The sequence below is a fragment of the Serinus canaria genome, chromosome 10 (assembly GCF_022539315.1).
Source record: "Serinus canaria isolate serCan28SL12 chromosome 10, serCan2020, whole genome shotgun sequence".
In the NCBI taxonomy this organism is placed as follows: domain Eukaryota; kingdom Metazoa; phylum Chordata; class Aves; order Passeriformes; family Fringillidae; genus Serinus; species Serinus canaria.
Window position 1 is genome coordinate 3,556,110 of NC_066324.1, and position 22,345 is coordinate 3,578,454.

The 22,345-nt window shown below is 43.9% G+C and overlaps 1 protein-coding gene across 2 annotated transcripts in view; it reads left to right on the top strand.

Annotated features, from left to right (window-relative positions):
* ADAMTS17 (ADAM metallopeptidase with thrombospondin type 1 motif 17) overlaps window positions 1–22,345 on the top strand; it is a 155,748-nt gene that overhangs the window by 56,710 nt on the left and 76,693 nt on the right. For both annotated transcript variants that reach the window (XM_050978430.1, XM_050978431.1), the window contains exons 8-10: window positions 1,002–1,107; window positions 19,728–19,868; window positions 21,178–21,328. In XM_050978430.1, coding sequence (XP_050834387.1) covers window positions 1,002–1,107; window positions 19,728–19,868; window positions 21,178–21,328 — 398 coding nt within the window. The remainder of the gene's footprint in view (window positions 1–1,001; window positions 1,108–19,727; window positions 19,869–21,177; window positions 21,329–22,345) is intronic.

Genomic DNA, 22,345 nt, shown 5'->3' on the forward strand with positions numbered 1-22,345 from the left:
ACAGAGCTGGACTTCTTCCAGGTCTAAAGTTTTGCATTTGCACCCTAATAAACACAGCTTTGTCAGCTCTGAGAGGAAAAGAAAGAAAGGAAAACAAGGAGATCAAGCTCCATTGCATGGTCATGGTCTGCTCCTTAAAGGCAGATCCATCCAGGCACCTCTCCATGGAACCAGTACTGCAGTGAGGAAATAGATGCCTTGTGTGCTGTTAAATACAAATAAAAGCAGATATATCCCCTGGGACACCCTGAGGTGCCAGCACAGCATTCCCAAGTGCAGGGGCACTTTCAGCAGGAAGGGCAGATGAGGACTATTGTTTTTCCATAGCAGAGGTTCCATGCCATAGCTTTTGGATTCCTTTTTGGCCTCAGCCTCAAATCGTTCGTGGTGCCCACACAAACAGGAGAATTCTGTGCATGGATCAAATCCTAAATTCCACTCAGTAATAGGAGACTTGTGCCACCTACATTGGCTTTGTGACTCACCAGCAGCACTTTGCCAGCTCTCCTGGCTCTGACACTCTCGCTTTCTTTTAAGCGTGAAAAGAAGGGAAAATGTAAGATCTTTTCAGAGTCTCTGCTTTATTGTTTTATTCCTGCTGCCTGACTTCATTCTGAAAAACAGAACTCCATTTAAATGCTTGTTCAGGCTCCTTCACTGCATCTTCTAATGCTGAAGTAGAGGGAATTAGTAGACAAGTTTAGATGAATTTTTGGGTCACTGAATTATATTTGAGTTAAATACCGTTTACAGTTAAATACATTTTTCAACAAAAGCAGTGGAGGTGAGTGTGTTTTACTTATTTCCTGTCTGACAAAACTCTGGACTGATTCTTCACTAGGATGAGGAAGAAACTACTCAGATGATGTTGTATGGAAACTGCTCTAATATTTTTCATTCTGGTTGCATTTTTGATCACTTTGGTTGTTACTGCTGTATGTTTGAATGAATGAGCTGTTTCTGTGGTTCTGATGGGAACACTCTCTCTGTTTTTGTTGCAGGAATTGCTTACCTAGGAGGTGTCTGCAGTGCCAAGAGAAAATGTGTTCTTGCTGAAGACAACGGTCTCAATCTGGCATTCACAATTGCACATGAACTTGGGCACAAGTAAGAACTTGTCCTTCTGTTTCTTTCTTTTCTTATGCCACTGCAGGGTACTTTTATTTAAAGCCAGACAAGTGCAATTACTAGAGTGGTGTGTTTGTTATGATTTCAGAAATGTAGCACATTGATACGTAACCTAATTTTCAGGAGGCTTATGTAAATACCCATTTTAGTACACAGAAATCTTTCTAGTTGTTCTTCCCCTGTTTTCAGCTCTCTGTTCTGATTATGAATGGCACAAAGAGGCCTCAATCTCTTAAATGATTGACAGTAATAGAGACAAATTCTGATTTTCTTTATTGTGAAGAGTAGGTCCACAAAACCAACGTGAGCTTCAAAATCTTTGAACTTGCTAAGTTTTCTCTGAAGTTCAGGTGTCTGTGTCAAGGACTTTAATAGTTAAATAGTTTGGGAATGGTTTCATCACTGCATGTGAAGTAATCTGCTGTGACTAAAATGGTAAACATCAGTATTTTGGAAATGCCCTTAAGCAGAATTATTTGATCAACAGAAAGAATTCCTATAACTTGATTTATCGGCTCAATCCCACCTAAGTAAGACACTTTGAACACACTGGAAAAAGCAGGAAAGAATGTGACAAGTCCTAGTCAGACAGCAGTTTGCAGAATGAGATTACTGGGTACTTTCTGCAGGTGATTTTGGAGACTCTTTAAAGCTGCCTATAAATATCCCATGGGCAGAAGAAAACAGAATTGACTGGAAGAGTCAGCTGCATGCTCTTAGTGCAGATAATGAGTGAACCAAAGGTCAGCTCCACATTCCCTGCTCTCCAGGCCCAGTGTCACTGCACTTACTCATAACACTGATGAGCTTTTTCCCCTTTCCATTGACATCACTCTGGTTGCAGTGTCACAGTTGGGCTGTGGAAGGTGCAGGATTGGGCCAGGAACAAAGTTTTACAGGGGGCAGGACTGTGCCTGGGGGGTTTACAAGCACTCTTTCCTTCAGCCTCTCTGGATGTAAGGTGGGAAATCCCAGCTTTGTTCCTGCAGTAAGAAGTTGTGCCTGAGGTTTTCTGCACCCTTCCTGCAGCTCATGTGTCTGGTGTATCTTCCTTGCCTGCAGTAAGAAGTATTTCACAGCTATGTCAGAGCCAATGGAGTGTGTTCAGGTTCTGGCCAATCTCATTCCATGACAAATAATTACTTTATGGCAATGTATTTCAAAGTTGCATGAAGGATATTTAGGTTACCTACCAAAAATGAATCTTCTGTTCACCCTCCAGTGACACCAAAGGCAGCTGAGCCAAACCGAGGGTGGTTTCAGCAGAAATGAAGGACATTTGGTTTTGGTTTTATTTAGATTGCAAGCCAAGATGTTAAACTGAGCCTAAACTTAATAACAAATTAACCTGTGGGTAATGCTAAGGGAAATTCAGCACTCATCTTTGGATGGGCCAAGAGCAAGAGGGGAAAAATACTTGAGCTGCAGAAAATCCAGCTGTGTGAAAGAGTGAGACTGGTCTGCCCTGGTGTTTGCCAAGTTTCTCAGCAGAGCTGACAAGCTTCCTTCTAATAATGCCTTGTAAAAAAATCCCCTTCATAAATAGGGGATGTAATGCTTTCAGATACAGCTCTCCATCTGTGCAGAGAATTGCCAACTCCATTTTCTTTTCTGAGGGCAGTTTTGGTGGTAAGACCACAATGTCTTTCCTCTGCTGGTTTTCTTTCTTTGCCTTCATCTTAGAAAACTATTTCAGGAGTACTGGAGGGGTTTGGGGGTCAGTAAGGGCCAGTTTAGGGACCTAAGGCATGGGGGTATTGTGGCTCTGGGAGGGCACAGGAGCCAGGAGGGCTCCAGCTGGAGGTTGTAGAAGCTGTTGGGAGGATTTTGCTGCCACAAGTGTTTGGGGACACGTTCCAGGTTATCTAACTCCACAAGGAGCTGCAATTCTCTGTCACACATTGGGGCAAACCCTTTTGCCCCCTCTGCTTTGCCACCAGCAGCCTAATCAACTCCCAGTGCTGCCAAATCAAACCAGAGGGGGGAAATGCCATGTCTGTCACCCCCAACCTGAACATCAAAATCATCCATCTGTGCTGTCACCCACCAGGAGCCTGGCTACCCATTTCAACCTCTGACCAGTTGTCTGGCGTCTTCTGGAGGCCAGCAGCAATCTTTTCATTAACCTTACAAGGTGTCAGGCCTTCTTCTTCTGGTGTTGACCTGCAGTAAGATGCTCTGAGCAGTCCTGTTTCAGCACATCTTGTGCAAATAGAAGAATTCTTTGCAGACTTTTCAGTTTTTGAGTGAAATGTAAGGAAACCAATTGCAGACATGAACACAAGCTGACATGAGCTTTAAAAATGAAAACCAAGGAAGACTAGGTGTAAGTTTCTTAATTTAAAACAAAATCCAATCAAAACTTACATCCATACTGGCAAAAATATAAATTTTGGAGAGCCATAATTTTGAGCTTTATTGAAGTCTGATTTCCTTATGAGTGTAGAAAAGCTGAGATTTATTATTCTTTCCTTAAGACTAACAAATGTCCGTGGAGATCTCAAGCCCAATTTGGCATTCTCAGATAGTTTCTGATGTGGACTTTGGAAAAAGTGAATGGATTACTAATTGATGTGTCAGATTCCTAATCTGCCACTAATGTCATTTGGACTGACTGCAAAAAACACTCTTCTGGACAGCTGCACTATGAAAACATGGAGACACCATTAAATAGGTCCATTAGGATGAAATAGGTCCTATGGAAGTTGAAGGATGGAAGTTCATCTTCAGGTTTAACCTGTGGAGTTGTTGCTTGATGATGGGGTGAGGGACATGACTTTTGTATTTAAATCTCCAAGTCTGTACTGATAGTTTTGGTCCATGGACACAAAGGGAACCTCCATCTGTATTTAGATACAATTTTTTCTACAAAGGATCCAAGAGAAGAGTATTGCTGTTACAAAAAGGTAGCAGGCAGGGAGCCCAGTGAATGTGTATTGAGGCTGTAAATCATAAACTTCTTCCCACACAAGACAGGATCCTCAGCAAGCCTTGTTCCTTCAGTCAGCTGGGTCAGCAGTGGATGTCTTCTAAAACAGCACATTTGTGTAACCAGGGTTTGCTGGATTTTATCCAGGGCTTGCTGGGTGGGGTCCTGACCTACACAGAAGGGAAGACCCAGAGATCACAAGGGTCACTGAAGTCTTAAAATGTACCAGTCTGAGGTCTTCATATTATAAACATAATATGAACCCTGAGCATTTCTTACTCTCATCTTTCCTCAGAATTGCAAAGCAAGTCCATCAGTAAAAGCCTAAAAGTGCCCTTCATTTGTCACCAGGATCCTGACTGGTGCCTCCTCCTCCTCCACCCCATGAGCTGCTCCAGCGTGAGGCTGGTGTGAGATGCACACCCCAAAGACCACCCTGAACAACCGACTTGGAGAAAAACAGTGCCACTTCCCCCCTCCCCCCCCCACTTCTCTCTTTGCCTACAGCAGTGACTTTGTTACCATTTTTAAGTCCTTCTCCAAAGAAAAAGTCAAATAAGTTTTGGAAACAAAAGCTGGGATTCATCCGTGTATCCGTTATCCCGCGCGGAGCGGGGCGGCTGCGGCCAGGGGTTTTTCAGGACAACAATGCCAGCTTTGTTGCCATTGCTGTTTCTTTCAACAGCCTCAGCTTTCCTGTTGTGGGATGGGGGCAGGCTTGGGTGAGGAGGGAAGATTCCCATTCATGAGCCAGAGGAACCTGGCACTGTCTGGATGGGGAAAGAATGGCCCGAGGTGGTGTGGCTGGGAGCCATGCTGGGGCAGATGCCCTCAGGAAAGGGGATTAAAATCAACTGACAATAAGCAAGGAGCTGCCTCTTGCCAACAGCCTGAAACCACATGGCCTCAAACTTGAAGCTGAAACAGATGAGGACAAAAATGAGTCCAAAGGTAAAAGCCCATAATGCACAAACCAAACAGCTCAGGGCTTGGAATCAGACAAAGAGAAGGGTTTGGAACCAGCAGGTTTCTCTCCAGTGTGCTTATTTGCTTTAGATGTTAGGTATTGATAGCTGTAGCTTGGGTAAAATTACTTCAGAGTGCATAATTCTTTGCTGCCTTTGTGGTCTGTCTCAAGCATTGTGGTGTTGCAGGTGAGGGAAAAGCACTCTGGCTGTTCCCTCTGTGACCTGGTATTTGTGCTGATGGGCTTGTGAATAACATTGATTGATGCAGATGTGCCAGCATATGAAACATTGCAGGCTGAGGAGGAGTGTCTCTGAGCAGATCCCAGAGGTGCAGAGAGATGCCCTGTAACAATTTACACCAGCAAACCCAGTCACTGTGGTGCACCTAGTCAGGATGCCTGAGAACCAAGCAGGAAATTGTCCCCCTTCTCCCCTGCCCCACAGTTTATAAAAAATTGGTCATAATGCATTTTAAAAATGAAAAGTTTCACGTGGAAGCTGAGGACCACCCAGTAAATGTGACAGATCTGTGCAGACAGGTAATGCTGCAGAGTGCACACTGTGCTGATAGAAACCTTTCTTTTTCTGGGTCAGCCTGTCCTGCCATTCCAGTCAGCAGTGCCAGCAGCATTGGAGCCAGACAGCCAAATCATGGTGCTGGGGCAAAGGCAGTGCTTCTGGAAACCATGGAGAAATGGAGGGACCTCTGCTAAAAATTCTTTCCTTTTATCCTGGGGTTATAACATTTAGGTGCAGGATGTAGGAGCTGAGAAGCTGTTTTGAAAGAAAAAATGCCAACAACCCTCTGTTTTTCAGAGCAGCTCAGCACAGTCTAACCCTTGAACTCAGGGCTCTACCAGTGGAGGCAGCTAACTGTAGTTTATTTCCTGGCTGATTTTAAACATTAACCCTATTTTAAAAAAAGGAAAAGAAAAATCTCTCACCTGAGTTTCTTTTTCTTTTCTGTGTTTTTCTGAGTTAATCCCACATTTATTAGGCAGGTTCTGCCTGACCTGAATTTCTGTAGAACATTTTTTTTTCGTTGCTGTTGCAGAAATACACTGATGTGTCCCCAGGTTACTTCATACCTCCCAAAGGGCATGAAAACCAATGTTACTTAAGTTGTAGAATCAAACATGCAGAAGCACCAAAGTCTCAGTTTCAGGGTTATCCAGACAACTTCAGTTATAACTCTGCTCCCTCTGTACTGCAAATGAGGTCAAACTTCTATTCACAGGGTAGGATTTCAGCATGTACTTAAAGACTTTACTTAAACACATGCCCACAGGCATCTTATTCACTCTGTGAATTATTATTTTACTATAAAAGAGCTCTTGCAAAGAGGTGCCCATCCTGTGTGTCTGTAGGCTAACCCTCAGTTATGGATGGCTCAGGGATGTAGCCTGTGGCTGCCAGGATCTGTCCAGTGGCTGGACAAACCTCTCCAGTGGCCCTGCTGGCAGTTTGGGTGTAGATCCTGCCTTGTGTTGGGGAGCTGTGGTTCCATCAGTGCCTTCATAAGGCCCATGTGGCCCTTCTGACCATGCTGTGTGTCAGAACTCACATCTCTGCATTTGGAGTGGTGGAAAATCAAGGCCCATTGGATCCCAAGGAGCACTGGAGCCAGAGGCAGTCCCATGCAGGCTTTATTCTTGCAAGCTCAGGTATTACTGACTTTGCTGCACCAGAACTTCCTGAGTAGCTGTGGAGTTGCATTCAGGCAGTGCCTGACCCAGCTTTTTTCTCCTGGTGTCAGAATCCCCTCTTGAAATCTCCCAGGAGGATGTGGCTGTTCCAGTATATTGCAGTCTCAGGAGTACTGGGAGGGTCTGGCTGCTGTGTAGACATAGCCTGGGGCTAGCCAGAAATGCTGGCAGCAGTCTGTACCCACCCTGGAGTTGCTAATTTTATTTTCTGCCATTTGTGTTGTAAATCTGTTGAGGAATGTCTCTCTCTCCATGTTCCCAGGCTCCCTTTTCGTGCTCCCCTCCTCCCAGGTTTCATTCTTCTTCCACAGATAATTGCAAGCACATTTTCACAGTTAAGTTGCCCTTCTCTGTAGAACTCCAAAGGACATAATGAAGCACTGCCTATTTCGTCAGATGTGCTTGAATATCAGAGTGGTATGATCTAACCAAAGCAGTTATTTAATAACAGCTTCTGGTTCAGAGAAAGAATAGGTATATTCTAACATTTCAGGAGATGCTTCTTCCCCTTCTGGTAACACACTGAGGGGTCTGTTTTAGATAAAACAAATTATTATGATGTACCTTAGTAGCTTGATAATAACTTTCTGAAAACCATGTCCTAAGTTAGTCAAAAGGAAGCAGAGATCAAAGACAGGTTTAAACATATTAAAAAATACAATCAGTGGAGATTTCTGCCAGCATGGATGACTTGACTGGGGGAGGAGGTGGTGGTGGAGCAGCACAAACAAAGTGTGTTGGCCCACTGTAAGGCAGTACAGGACACCTGAGCAAGTTGGGTCCCAGAAATTGCAGATCCCTGTGCTATTGACCTTGTCTGGGCAGGTTGTTTTTGCAATGGCTGTGGGAGCACACAGAGAAAAATTTAAAAAAAAAATTAAGTACAAAAATCACACAGAAAAAAAGCATATTGGGGAGGAGAAATGGAGAGGTTTGGTAGTATTGTGCTCTGGGTAGGCCTCAGTTTGGGTGGTTTTTTAGTTTTATGTAAAGCTGCAAGGTATTTCCAGATGCATTCACTGAACCTGCTGATCCTGGCACAGTAGCAGGGTACCTTCCATCTGTCATGATTATCTGTTTCGCCTTTGTACCATCCAAATTTGATAGTTTATTTACAGTACTGGAATGTAATAACATTGGAACTGGGCGTGGGAATGTCCACGTCCCGTTGCTTTCTGCACTCTTGTGGCAAACATTAGTTCTGGGCAAGGGTTTCTTGCTGCTTTGTGGAAGATCTCTGTGTAATCCCTAGGGAAGCAACATTCCCTTGCAGTCCCTCTAATTTCTTTGTTTTTGAGCATCTTGTACAGCTTTACTTAACATAATAAAACTTCAGCAAACAGGCGAACGACAGCCATTTAGAAACACAATTTTTGTTTAATCAATAGCTTTGTAGCTTGGCCAGCTCTGCCTTTCTTTTTGAAGGCTTACTCTGCTGAGTAAGCCAGGGCTGTGCTAAGTAGCTGGGCCGTAATGATTTGGCAAACCTTGCATCTGCTTCCTGCCATGAGGGTTCTGGTTTCATACTCCACTGGCTTTGCTGGCAGCAGCCTGGTGCACCCAGTGACCCAAAACATAGGGACAGTACAAGTCCCCATTGTGCAGCCTCCCACTGCACACCAGCACAGGAAATATTAGGTTTGTAAGTGCCATTTACCAAATAATATTTTGTTTTTATACAAGGGCAGTGATCTAGATGAAATATTTACTTTTCCACTAGCAGTTGGGTTCCAATAGCCTGTAACTCGTGCTGTCTGCCTGGCCTGCTGAGTTCAACAGGTTCCAGGTGAAAATGACTTCCCGAGCTGGGGAAGGTGATAAATCCCAGCCTGTCACTTGGAAAAGCCTTTGGTAGTAAGTCAGCAGCAGCAATGCCAGTGGAAATGTTGTTGCCTCTAAAAATGGGGTTCCCTTTAGCTGTTACGTCAGTGGAAGGCTGTGCTGGGGTGGAACAGGGTTGGCTGCCTCTTGGCCAACAGTTGTGTTGGGAAATAAAATTCAGCAAAAAAGAGTTTACTGGAGAAGTGAAGTAAACAGGCTTGCTTTGTTCTCCCTGATCCCTTTCCATTTGCAAAATCCTCCCTACATCAGATGCCAGGCCTGTTTCCATTGTTGGATCCAGCCCAGCATGGAGTTTGTTGTCTACATCTTTATTTGAACCCCAGTTTCCATAAAAAAAGAGGAGAATAACCCACAGTTTTCTGCTTTTATTTTTGCTTAGGTAAAACAAATCAAAGCAAAAGGAATCTGATCATAATGATTTGCTTTTAGTTGCTTGAAAAGTTTCCCTCCTGCTGGGCTTTAATTAGCTCAGGGCCTTAAAAATGAATTTTTTCCACTGTACCTTCTTTCTGTGCTCCAAAGCCCATTGGGACACTCATACACCACATCTTATCCACTTTTGGGACAGTTTGACCTCTCAGAAGTTTCTCATGTCCACCCTCTGGTAGCTGTTTGTCACCTGCCAGTGACAGTCCAAATCCTGCCTGGCTCTTCCTGCTCCCTGCTGGGCTCCTTTCCTCCCCCCGAGCTGTTTGCCAGCAACACTCTGGAGACAGCTAATGAAGTAGCAGCTTTCTAATCTAGCTTTTAAATATTCATTTTAATTGCACTCAGTAAAACCAGGCTGCAGGATAAAGAAATGCTCCCTAGAAACAGTTTGAGCTACTTGGTTCAGGTACTCTCTGTACTTAGGGAAAGTGTCTTTTCTTCACAGGAAAAACACAGCTTCCTTCTTTCTCCTGAAAACACAACCAGCAGCACTTTTCAGTGGGTGAATTCTTTCCTGTCTGGTTCCTCCTTTATCTCAAGTAAAGCTGTTTGCTGTGTAACGTGGGGTAGATTTAGTCCAAGAACACAGAACTCTTCCATACTATCCATCATGAGTCACCATGGTCAGAAGTGGTCAAATTTTGATAAAAGTGCAGATTGTCTGCATTTAGTAGCTTTAAAGAAATGCTGCAATCTGGATTTTCCCACAGGAGCATTATAATAATGACTTTGCCATCAGCTTTCCTCCCTGTGTGCACAAGCATCACTTCATTTAAAGTATCACCTCCACTGTGTATTTATTTTATCTCTTTCTCCATTATTTCACTGTTATTGACACATTTCCAGTACTAATTCAGATATGATCCAGAGGGCTTTCTCCAGTCAAAGGAAAAGTCAACTTGTTTGCTTAGGAAAATATATTTATATTTTCTTTTTATACATTAGGTACTACCTTCCATACCTGTATCTCCTTCTGATCTGTTTCTGGTGTGTGTTGAAGTAACTTCACCAGGTTTGCCAAATGTGTGATTGCAGGAGCCCCTCTGAGCACAAACATGCTACCCTGCACCTCTTATCAGCTAGAGACCCTCTAAAACAGTATCTTCTCATGAAAATAACAGACTTTTGTCTTTCTCTGTAATTTGTCTTCACATTAAGATGATCAAGCCAAAGTTATTCAAAGCAAGAGTGTCTTTTCAAGTCACTTTTTACTTTCCTTATGTCGCTTCCATAGACAGTATGAAAGCAAACTTGACTCGATTAGCACTGAGGTTTGTAGGCAACCAGGCACACCCACTAACCAAAGAATTTCACTTCAGTATTGGTCTGAACACATCATTGCCAAATTGCTTTGATACCAAGCCATAATTTGCAACATTCTTGTTTGATATCAAGTCTCTCCCTGCTGATAAAATGAGTGAAACTGAGATAACTTGCTGAACTTCTACAATCATTTACAAACAGCCAAGGCCAGGTGGTTCTGCTATTATAAATTATTTTACCAGCTGAACCATTATGAAAAATCCCAGGAGTTTAGGGAGCTGGTGTATGGGAGTGCCACTACTGGAAACAAAATTTTAGAATTGGATTGTTTCCTGTGCAGCTTTTTTCCTAAAAAAAAAAAGTTCTGGTGGGTTTTCCTCATTTCTGGAAGTAGAAGAGCTCAGAGGTTTGTTACTGTCCACTGTAGTCACCTGTTGTGTTGGTGCATCAGTGCAAGAGGGTCACATAAGGATGGATTTCTTCTTGCACTTAATCTGCAAGCCCACAGTGGTTGACAACATGGACCAAGAGAGAGGATGAAAAATATTTCTGTGAGAAGGACTTCTGCTGCTCTGAGAGCCATCAAACACATACCCACTGCCTTGTCTGGGGACTGCAAAACACTTGATGCTGGTAGAATTTATATATTGCTTTTACTTCACACCTTTTCTTTTGATGTTGGCTATCTTCTCCTTCCCACCTCCAGGGATGGAGAATTCATCTCCCAGTGTGGGGCAGGCAGCCAGCATTCCTGACTCCTACAGTGCATTCCCCAGGCTGTCCCACTTCCCCAGCCCTCGCCTGGGGGTGGCTTCCTGATGGGGCAGAGTGTGGGACATCTGGGGTACTCGTGTTGCACATATTTGGCAAATATTCCCCACCATCTCTCCCCTCTCCTTGCTTTTCTTTGAAGGGTGTCTTGTGTTGCAGCTCTGCATTCAGGTTTGGCACTCGGTCATTTACTGCAGTTGACTGGAGGCTTTCAGTGGTTTCACAGGAGTTTTGGAAAAGTGATTGCACACAGAGCTTCCCCTAGGGTTTCTGACACTCTGAGTGACAGGGCTGTCAGTGCTCACTGAGCTTTTGTCTCTCTTCCCTCGTGGGTGGGAAATCCCACCCAGCTATCCCGGGATTTGGTCTTTTTTCCACCCTACAATTTATATTCCCTTTTCATCTTCTGAGGAAATGCATGTCACATTTTCGGGAGGACTCGTTCTCACCCACTTCAGGCAGTGCTGAAAGCAAACAGCTTGTTACCCTTCAGCTTGTTCCTTCTGCTGTGCCCCGGGGTGCTTTCCAAAAACAAGGAGCTACAGATGGAGCACAGCAGCCTCTGTGCAATGAGCAGTCCTTCTCTGCCCACCACTGGTTCATTCATAGTCTTTGTGCTCCTTCTGCAACACTTCTCTGTGTTCTGAAACCAGATTGAAGCAAGTGAGAAAGAAAGAATTTTGTATGTCCAAGAAGTGGATTTGATCACTTGGAGGGCAAGGAAACAGCTTAGTGCAAACATTTTCATGGAGGCATCCTCAGATAAATTTATTCTTACTTTAGGGTCACAGCTCAGTTGTGATCATGACAAACAGCCAGTGTGAGACAAGTGATTCCCGTAGAGAGTCACTGATCCATTTTGTACAGTGAGTGCTTTTGGATATATTTATATTCAGCTCCTCAACAGGGATTGACTGAAGGAATGAAAGCAACCCTTGACTCCTACTGATGCTGTTGTGTCAGAAATCTTCTGTGTGTTGTTGGCAGGTATGAAAGAATGTGTGAGGGTGTAGAAATGCTCAGCATGTGGTTGAATGCCTGCATGGAGATGGGATAGTGCTTTGGGAAGGAGGAAGGATTCATGTATGATGCTAAAAGGATCTTGGAAAGGAGGGAGTACTGACATCAGAAGGCAGAAGGGTGTTTTCCTGAGGTAATGCGACCTCTCCAATTCTGAGTTTCTGTCAAATTTATTTTTATATATATTGATCAACTTTAGCATTTTGTAGGACTTTGTATTTAGTGGAGCACTCCTTTTTCTGCCCCTGCTGCCCCAGAACCTCCCAGCTCTTAGAAAAAAACGTGAAGCTTTTATTAGGAAAAGGTTGATATGCAGGGGCCACATCCTAAAAATCAGAAGCAGTGGAGGGAGGCCCTTGGAATGGTGGAACGGTTGCTTTGCAGCTGGATTCCTTTATCTCACCAAAGGTGCTGGAATGCATCAGGCAGTGCCTGTCCTGCTGTGAATCACCCACTCTGAGGAGCAGCAAGGGCTGCCCACAGAGAATCCCATGAGCAAATGTCTGCTGGAGAAAGGAGTCAGTGATGTGAGCGTGGGATGCTGCTGGGGAGAGGATCCTTAGATAATTCACCCTGCTCCTCATGGCCTTGGTCAGGCTTGAGTCAAACCCTGTAAAGGTCTGGTGTTTATACCAGTGAGCTTTTGAGTGCAAGGCCACAGTGGGTGTGCCTGCTATGTCACTCATGTGCTGTCTGTCCCTGTCATGTCACTCTCATGTGTTTTCTGTCCCTGCCATGTCACTCTCATGAGCTCTCTGTCCCTTGCAGCACAAGCTCGTACTTTGCTGCCTTCCAGATTCCAAGGCAAAAGAACTAATTCTTTTTAAATGAAAACCATATCATAAAGGGCTGGATCTGTCATGCAGCTGAATAAACCACAGCTTTCCACACTGTTATTCACCATAGGCGTTCGTGTGTTCTCACTCGCTGTTGTTGACTTCTTGGCTGCTTGATGAGTAGATAACCATATAAAATATCTGGTTACTTCATTATTGGAGAGTGACATAAACTTGGTTATGAAAACAAGAGTCCAGTAGTCATGGCTCCCTTTAAATGTTGACTTTCCTGATTAAAAAAGCCCCAAAAGTACAGCACCCATCCTGAACACCCCTGTTCTAGATAACACTGTGTACGCAATGACCAGCCTCGGTTACTTCAAATGCTTTAAGTAGGATCATCTCCCTCTCTTCATCACTGCTCCCCAAAGTGTTCCTGACAGTTTCTGGAATAGTCAAAGCATATTTAAGAAACAGTGTTTACATGTTTGAAAAGGAGGATTAAAAACCTGCTTTCCATTAAGTCAGTGGCCTCAGTGGCCGCTGGTTTTATAGGAAGGTTGCACAAGATGTTTCCTTGCCTCCTCCCTCAGTGAGAGCTCAGCTCACCTCAGCATTTTCACAGGATTTGTTAGTTTGTCCAAGCCTCCCTTGGCTCCCTCTGACATCTCTGGCCATCTCTGCTTCTCTTAGAGGCACCACCTTCCTGGGTCACCCTCTGAAAGTTACTGTCCTCACTTTGCCCTGCAGCTCCTATTACAATTCCATTTCAAATGAGCACCCCTGCTTTACTCCTTCCTCTTATTCCCAACTGGATGGAAACCTCATAACTTGCAAGATGGTCAGCATTTTACACTGAAATGTTAAACATGTTGAACCAGTTCAGAAGCAGGCATCTTTCCAGTGATGCAGCTTCAATTTCAAATGTTAATAAAAATTCCTAACATTGAACTCAATTTGGGAGTGGACAGCTCTCAGACTGGATGATGTGGGGTGCTGTCTCCCACTCCTGGTTCAAACCCAGCCCAAGGCAAGAGCTGCTAAGAGCTGTTGATGTGCACCCTCTGCTTAGTGACCTGTTTGCATTTGAGTTTCATGGCCATGTTTAATGTTCTCAGCTGCCAGCCACACATCCTGTGTAACCTCCTTCCATACCAGCATTTTTCTTTGTGCTTGACATTGGATGCACTGCAGAGATGGGATTCCCTTCTCAAACTTTCACTGTGACCTGATAGGAGGTGGGAAGGGGAGGAATTTTGTCCTTCATATAGAAAAACAGATGTCATTTGTGCATGTCTAAATAGCTGTCCTGTGGAGCATTGTCATCCTGCCCACTCTGACATGCCAGAGCAGGTAAATTGCAGCTCCTCTTCTCCCTTACCTCCCCCACTCTACAAGGATGTTGTTCAGTCTGCCCTCCTTTTGCATTTATTTTTCTCCAGTGGGCTTTAGAAAGAAATCTTGCGTTTAGTGCTGGCTCTGCATTTAATGCTGGATTACTTGTGGTTGAGTCATGGCAAGCTGGGTTCTGAGAAGGTCAGTGGTGACATGCACGGCTGGTTGGTACTGCCTAGCTCATAGCAATGTTCCCTTGCAGAAACAAAGCCTTTAGGAGAACATCTGCAGGGTAAGGCATGTTACAGGTAGAGAAAACATGCTACCCAGCAATTAAGTATCAGCCAAAAATGCAAAAACCTTAGTGGTCCCACTGAACTTTTCACTCAGAGCATGAGATATCTCTGCCTTCTCCTGTCCCCCCTGTATTTGGGATACAGCTGTAATGGGCTCTTTACTCAATTCTCTGAGGCCATGCTGCTCTGCAGGGCTGGCCCCAAGGAGCTCTTCCTATTTCATGTGTTGCTGAGCTTACACAGTTACAGCTCATTGTGAGTTGGTTCTTTGGAAATGCTCCTTTGGATTTCTGTCTGTGGGAGTGAGAGACAGCCCGCTGTCCTCATTTCCTTCTTGGCAGCTGGACATCCTTCCTGCCCTTTGGAGAAGCGGTGGCTGAGGTAAGTGCAGTTGTGTGGAGAGCAATCAATTGTTTGTCATGCATGTTTAATAAACAGCTGGGGTGACAGCCAGGATGCCTTGGGTAGCCTTGATAGCCATAAGTTTCTAAAATGATCCAGTGTTTGCCTCACGCCGAGTTATTTGCAGGCACGTGGAATGGTTTGACTTTCAGAGGGAAGTGTTGGAGGTGGTATTACTTTGTGGCATTTTCACATCTGTGTGTCTTTTTTTCAGGCTTCCCTTCTTCATATTTCTTTTTTTTCAGTTGCTACCCTTTTTCTGAAGAAAAGTGCTGCTGCTTCTGGTAGTTTCTGTCAAACTTGCCTTTTGTCCCAACTTCACGTCTCTCCCTGCTAAGGGAGAGTGAATGATAACAGTCCTGGGGATTTGTCCAGTGGTCTCTTACCAGCCAGAGCTGCAGCTGTTGAGATTTTTCAAGCATCTCCTAAATCAGTTTCTCCCAGCCCTTGGCATTATCCTCTAACTCAGATTTGGATTTTTATTGAGGGTCATAGTGGTTCTGGTGAAGATTTGTGTACATGACCTCAAGACTGTTGAGGTGCAGCAGTGCATTGGATGCAGTAGGAGGCTTTCCACAGGCTTTGATGCAATTTGGCTCAGGCTTATGAAGAAAAACAGGAAACACTGGAAAACACACCAAGGGTAAACAGAGCAGTTTAGTTACATTAACTGTCTAGAGGAGAAACTCCACGAATGACCCAAACAAACAAAGCAAGTGCATTTGCTCAGCATTGCTGTGGGAAAATACAGGGCTGATAATTGAGTTTAGCTTAAAAGAATTACACAAGAAATTGGCCAGCTCAGGCTCAGAGTGTAATTCTGGCATCCTGACCCAGTTCTGATTGCTGCACAGGCTTCGGGGAGGCCAGAGCTCCCAGAGACTGCATGCTATTTTTTATTCATAGCAGTGCTACTTTAAAGCCTTGCTCTCCAAAAAAACTGCATCAAAGAGATCTGTTGCTGCTGCCTCCCTGTGACTCCTGATCAGATTTGCCTTGCTGTGATTATGCTGACACTCAGGGCTCACACTGGTCAGTCAGCTTGTTTCTGGCCTCACACATGATGAGCCACAGTAAATGTGCTGCAGGACTCCTCCAGTGAGGCTGTGGTGTCTTTGACTGGTAAGCAATGCATTATTTATATTAGGAAAGAAGCTGGAGTGTGAAACCAGAGTCCCAGGGTGCCTACTCTGAGTAAACATTGAATGAAAGGAGTTGAAGAGCTGACAGTCTGAGCTGTCCTTGCTTGCCTTTGTGGAAACTTATTGTCTTCAGGAGGAGAATGTGATGAACTGGAAGGCTGAAGTTTCCTGTGGGGTTGGGATGGAGGAGTGACTGTGGTGGTAACAGCACAAAGGGAAACTGAGTCCTGCTCATCCATAGTGGCTCTGCTGGCTTTGTAAAGGGTAACAGGCAGCATCTGTTTGTGGCTTCTGAAAAAATGGACATTTATGCCTCAGGGAGCACACAGGGCAGTGGGTTTGCAGGGCAGTGCAGTGTCATTTTGACATTGCTACTTCTAATCTGAGAGCTTTTCTTATCAACTCTTTGTTCAAGATCAGTTCATGTAAGAATAGAACTTCCCAAGGCAGAATATTTCAAGAGACTGATTACCTCCTTCTAATTCCGTGTGAATTCTGAATAGCAGGTAAGATTAGATGGTCACAAATGAAATGCAAACTATTGATTCAGTTTGCACTGGTGTTTAGTACAAACACACACTGCTCTGTCCCATTTTTTTTTCTGTTTAACTGTTCATTAGTGAAAAGAATCAGCATGGTATTGCATTTACTGCATGTTTAGGAGAACCTGATGCCTTTGATGTAGCTGGAGACCCTTGAACTTCAGAAAAGAATGTGTTAGCATGTGAGGGTATGCCTTAGTCCTGCAGGTCATTTAATCATTTTCTCAAGTGAGTCATTGTAAGGTAAAGTAGATGCTGAGAAAAGTTCTGCATTGCCAATTAAAACAGACTCCAAAGGTGTTGCTGGTTTCTTTCTACCAGAAACTCATCACTGAGGGGCCAGGAGGGGTTGCCTGTGTACCTTGAGGCCAGATCCCAAGCTAATACAAACTGGCAAAGCTCTTTTGCTTTATACCAATAAAGGTATTCCTTTCAGGCTCAATTCCTTTATGCTTGCAACCTTTAAAAGAATTTCTGGTAAGAAAACAGGAATGATTCAGAAATGGGTAGATTTTCACACATGTAAGAATTGAATGAATTTCCGAAGAAGTCTGTAGAAAACTTGAGATGCGAGTTCTGATTCGTTCTTTATAGAGAACAAATTTTATCTGCCTCAAACCCTCTGCAAAATAAAGCTGACTTGCAGCCTCAGCATTTGTCCTAGGCAAGACATCTTCCATGAGATCAGGTTTAAAATAAAGTTAAGGATGGGAATGTACTAATTAGTAAGTACTACTCTTGTTTTTTGCCAACAAAACCTAACTTTCAACATATTTGGCAAAAAATAAATGAAGCTAATCAGAAAGCTAAAGCATTTCTTATATTAAAACTCTAGACTAAACACTAGTCTTTTCTGGAAGGGATAAAATCAGGGATCCTAAAGCACTTGCAAAGTCAGGAAGACACTTTGTTTTCAGCCTTTTGAGATGGAACACCTGATGTGGCAACCAGGGGGCCATTCAGGAAGTTGCCAGATCCTGTCCCACAGAAACAGAGTAGAAACCCAAAAAGGACCCGCTTTGAGTGTCAGCAATGTGGCAGTGACAAGGCAGACAAGCTGCAAGAAACCTTGGGAACCTTCCTGGTTTCCCTTAGAAAAGTTATCAGGATTGCTGCGTGCCCACGAGCATTCAAACTGGCATTTCAGGGCAAACTTTGTTCTGGAAGATTCCTGAGAAACCCACATCCCTTGCTTCATGGAGCTGAGCTCTTCCTTTCCTGACTTTTAGGAACACAATCTTTAGATGGGCTTATTTGCATTGGAGAAATGCTGCTGAAACTTTCATCCTAGCATGTGAGGAGTTTTCTCTGTGTAGAAACAACATGGGTAAAATATTTGGAGTGAAACCCAGGCTCCATTGAAGTCAATGGCAAAACTCCCTTCACTTCAGTGGAGCAGGAATTTCACTCTTTACTGTTTTGAAGTTAGAGTTACTAATAGACTGTTAGATTATTCCTGCGTGCATCAAACAAAATGTGCTTGATGTTGATGTTTCTGCAGTGTTCAAAAACCACAAAGGTTTAAAAACAAGAATAACTATGAACTTCTGAGTCTAAAAATTACATTGAATGTAGTTTTGCTAGAAATAATAATAATGTCCCTGGAGATAAACCTAAAATAATAGACTCCACCATATAATCTTCACTGTAAGCTAAAAATAGCAGAGATGGTGGTTCAATCTAAGCCATAATTATCAAAGTGCTGAAGTGGGTTTTGGTTCATTGCTACTAGAAATGGATGTCGTGTTTGGGCTCTGAACAGTCGAGGCCCAGGACTGGGGAGGAGCAAAGCCAAGAGCACAGTCAGAAAGCAAACAGGAGCCTCAGATTTGTAGGGAAATAGCATGGATTAAACAGTGCATATTTAAAGTGACTGCTCCTGGCTAGCTCCAGGCAGCCAGCTGGAGACCCAGTGAGCTCTGTATTTTCAGCCCCAAATTGGTGATGTTTTGCTAGAAGGTGACACTGGCCATAGAAGGCACCTTTCTTCTGAAAGTCATTTTCCATTTCACTTTGGAATTGAAGGAGGAATGTTACTGTTTCAAAGAGTTATTACTCTGTATGATTCTGAAAAAGGGTTTTAATGTTCGTTTTGAAGTAGGATGGAAAATCTTTAACTCACTTTCTCTGCCAGGCAGGTTGTCGTGATGGGCTGAGTGTAGGACTGAGGGTAGCAGGTGATCTTGGTCACACCTTTTTCCCTGTTCACAAAGTTTTACCTGCAGCAGAGGAGTCTCACCTTCCTGTAGTGATTTATTCTGAACCTGAGTCTGCTGTAGCAGCCCAATGGTGAAGACTCCCCTGATGACAGAAGGGTCCTGAGGGGGAAGTTGGATGGAGGTTGAAGTAACACATTTCTGTTTCTGAGTGCTTTTGGAAATCCTCACTGAATGTGTTTGAATGTGTTCCTTTGTGTGCTTATACAACACGATCTGCTGTTTGTTTAGATGGTTTGTTCTGCTGTGTAGGTCCCATTCTGTCCTTGCTGAGATGGGCATGGGGCAGTCCCGGTGCTTGTTTGGACAGTGCTTGCAGAAATGGGGCTTGGCTTTGCCTCAGGCTCCAGTCTAAACACTGCTGTTACAGAGTCAGAGCCTAATTTAGGTTGGAAGGGCTACTGGAGATCATCTGATCCAACCCACCACTCAGAAAAGGATCAGCCTCAAAGTTAGATGATTGTACAATACCAGTAACTTAGAAAAATGTGTTTCCTAACAGTATATTCCAAATTCACACTCCTGCAAGAACAAAGTAAGCCCATCTCTAGATCATTCTCTCAGTCTCTCAGTAATTGTAGGGATCCTATCCACTAGATTTGGCAAAGCAATCCAAAATTTTCAGTAAATATTCAGCAAATACCCTTCTCTGAGCTACAGCACTTTTCCAGATTCACTGCTCATAAACCCTGGGAGGAAAGTCCATAAGAAGCGCATTTAAAAGTTTCAAACACACAAATACCAAACACTTTGTGAAATTAAGGCAATGGATAAAATAAAGGAGCCTCTAATTCATTGATTTAACAGGTGCCCAGGGCAGTGCATGGCTGACTGTGTGTTGTATGTGCAGCCTCTTGTCCAGCTGTTAATTGCTGAGAGTGTCATTGCTGAGGGCAGTGGGAAATGAAAACCCACATCATAACTTGAGGGGTTTATTCTCTTGTATTGTTCTAATCCAACAGCATGGGGATGAGCCACGATGATGATCATCAGCCCTGTGCTGGGAGGTCTCACATCATGTCTGGAGAATGGGTGAAGGGCAGGAACCCAAGTGACCTTTCCTGGTCTTCCTGCAGCCGAGACGACCTCGAAAACTTCCTAAAGTAAGGATTGTGCTGAGTGTCAAAAATCCTACCAGGCAAGAATCCACTCTGTTTCTTTAAAGTGAAAGTATTAGCAATGTTCCTTTTAAAGAAGCGTAGATGTGTCATTAGGGTATGCAAATTTGAATCTGTCTCCATTGCAATAGCACCTTGAAACTGAGGATTGAAGAGAGGCAGAAGAATTATGTGCAGTTGTCAATGTGCTGATAACATCTTTTAAAAAAATGCCGTATCACCTTTTTCTTACAGAAAATGCCCTTTAATTTTACAATGACAGAAATCTGTGTGTAGGTGGCTTGCAGGAATCTCTGCTTCAAGATGCTACAGCTTTATGCTGTGGCTTTTACTGTCTTCTTATTAAATAGCTTTTAGTTTATTGAAACTTGACTTTGCCTGGAGGTTATTTTGATGTGTTTTCTCACTCCTCAATGAATGTTGGTCTAAAACCGTTCACTATAAACTTCTTTCCCACTGCATCCATGTTTCAGCTCATTGTATTCAGTTGTTCAGGAAGGATTTCTGTCCTGCTGCTTATTAAATCTCATGTACTGCAGGAAGCACTGGAATTATCTGAACTCTGCAGTTCTAATCTTAAACCTACAGTGCAGCTCTGACAAACAGTGCCTGGCACAATGCTTTGTGCTAGGAGTGGGTTCAGCATGGAAAATATCCCAGTCTGGGGGTTAGAGGTGGGAAAGAAAGGAAAATAATGAAAGAAAATGGGATATTTAATGCCAGAGTAAAGGCACGAATTAGAAAAAGAAGTTACATCTGAACTCATCTGGTTGCATCTGGTCCCTGATATGACAGTAATATTCCAATTTGTAAAAGATTGTTATGAAGGCAAAGAGAAAAATCTTCTTTTTGTGCCTGTGATGGACAAGAAAAAATGTCAGAATTCAGCTGGGGGAATTGAGGTGAGACATGATGGAAGACTCTCTAGCTGTCATTTCAAAGAATGAAGCTGGGCTGGACTGCCTGAGGGCCAAATTGAGTCTCCTTCAGATTTCTAGGAAGGGTTTAGACAAATGTTTAACCCAGAATGTTGTAAATGTTGGTTTAGACAATTGTTTAACCCAGAATGTTGTGAATGTCATCTCTCCTGCCTTGAGGCCTGGGACCACGGGTGACTTCCCAAGGCCCTTTATATCCATAGCTCTCAACGCTTCAGAAGACTTCCAGGGAAAACCCACAGTTTCACACGAGACTCCCTGTTAAAGAGAGGACAGGGCCCCTCTGCAGCAGTGACCAAACACTGCAGTTCCCAGGGGCTTTCCCTAAGGACATTTTTCCTTCCTGCCCTGCCCAGGTCCAAGGTGAGTACCTGCCTGCTGCTGACCGACCCCCGCAGCCAGTATTCCGTGCGGCTCCCTCACAAGCTGCCCGGGATGCACTACAGCGCCGACGAGCAGTGCCAGATCCTTTTTGGCACCAACGCCACCTTCTGTAAGGACATGGAGGTAAGAGCTCGTGGGTTGTAGCTGGAAACAAGGTGGGAAGTGGAAATAAAGCTGCTAAGCCTTGGGGAGGAGAAAAGGAATCTGTATTTCCCTCAGGTTCAGCGCTGCTGGTGGAAAATCAAACGGCCGCGAGCTCTGTGTCAGCCGCTCCTGCTTAGGCCTCATCCTTCCTTCCCCTTGGTAATGTCCCAGAGCAGACTCAGAAAAACTGGTGTTTGCACGTTGTTCCCTTTTGAGATTGTTTTGCTGAAATGCTCTGTAGAGATTGTTTTCCTGGAAGTTCAGCTGAGGTGAAAGTCTCTCCTCACAAGAGTGTTTGGCTACTTCCACAGAGTCAGCTTAGATGGCAGGCCGGGCGTTCACAGACTTCACCTTCAGACCACTGCAGTGTTCTTAGGGGCTGACTCTTAACTCTGTGCTGAGGAAATATTGATGTCTGCTTGTGTCATGAAGCTTTGCCAAATTCTGTGCTGAACCCTGTGTGTTTTCTGAGCAACATGGTGTTTAATCAGGATTTGGGTGCAGTGTGGGGTATCGTGAGGTTGGTTGGCAAAATGGAAACATTGACTTTTGCTGTCTCTAGAAGCAGATTGTGTTTGAGATGAGGCTGTTGGACTCATCCTCTGCAATTTAGACAGCCAGGCTTTTCATAAGGTATTACACATAATCAGATCTTTTAGTTCTGAGCAGATCTTATCCCCAGCTTTAGACAGGGAGTGGAGTAGTGCCTACTTCCATTGTGGCCTTGGAGATATCCAAAAAAAGTCATGAAACTCTGTTGGGTCACCAGCACCAGCTGGCAGCATCCCCTCCTGTACAGACAGGCAAGAAGCAGACAGGTTTCTTGTTTTTTATAACTGGCCATTTGTATTTTTAGGTTGTCCCTCATTCCCACTCAGAACAAACTTGGGATCTTAAATCAGTACTAAGAAAGAAAATAATAATCACAGATAACTGGGGTTTGTAAGTGCCAAATTACTAAAACTGTGGAGCACATGCAAGTCCTGGGAAAATGCT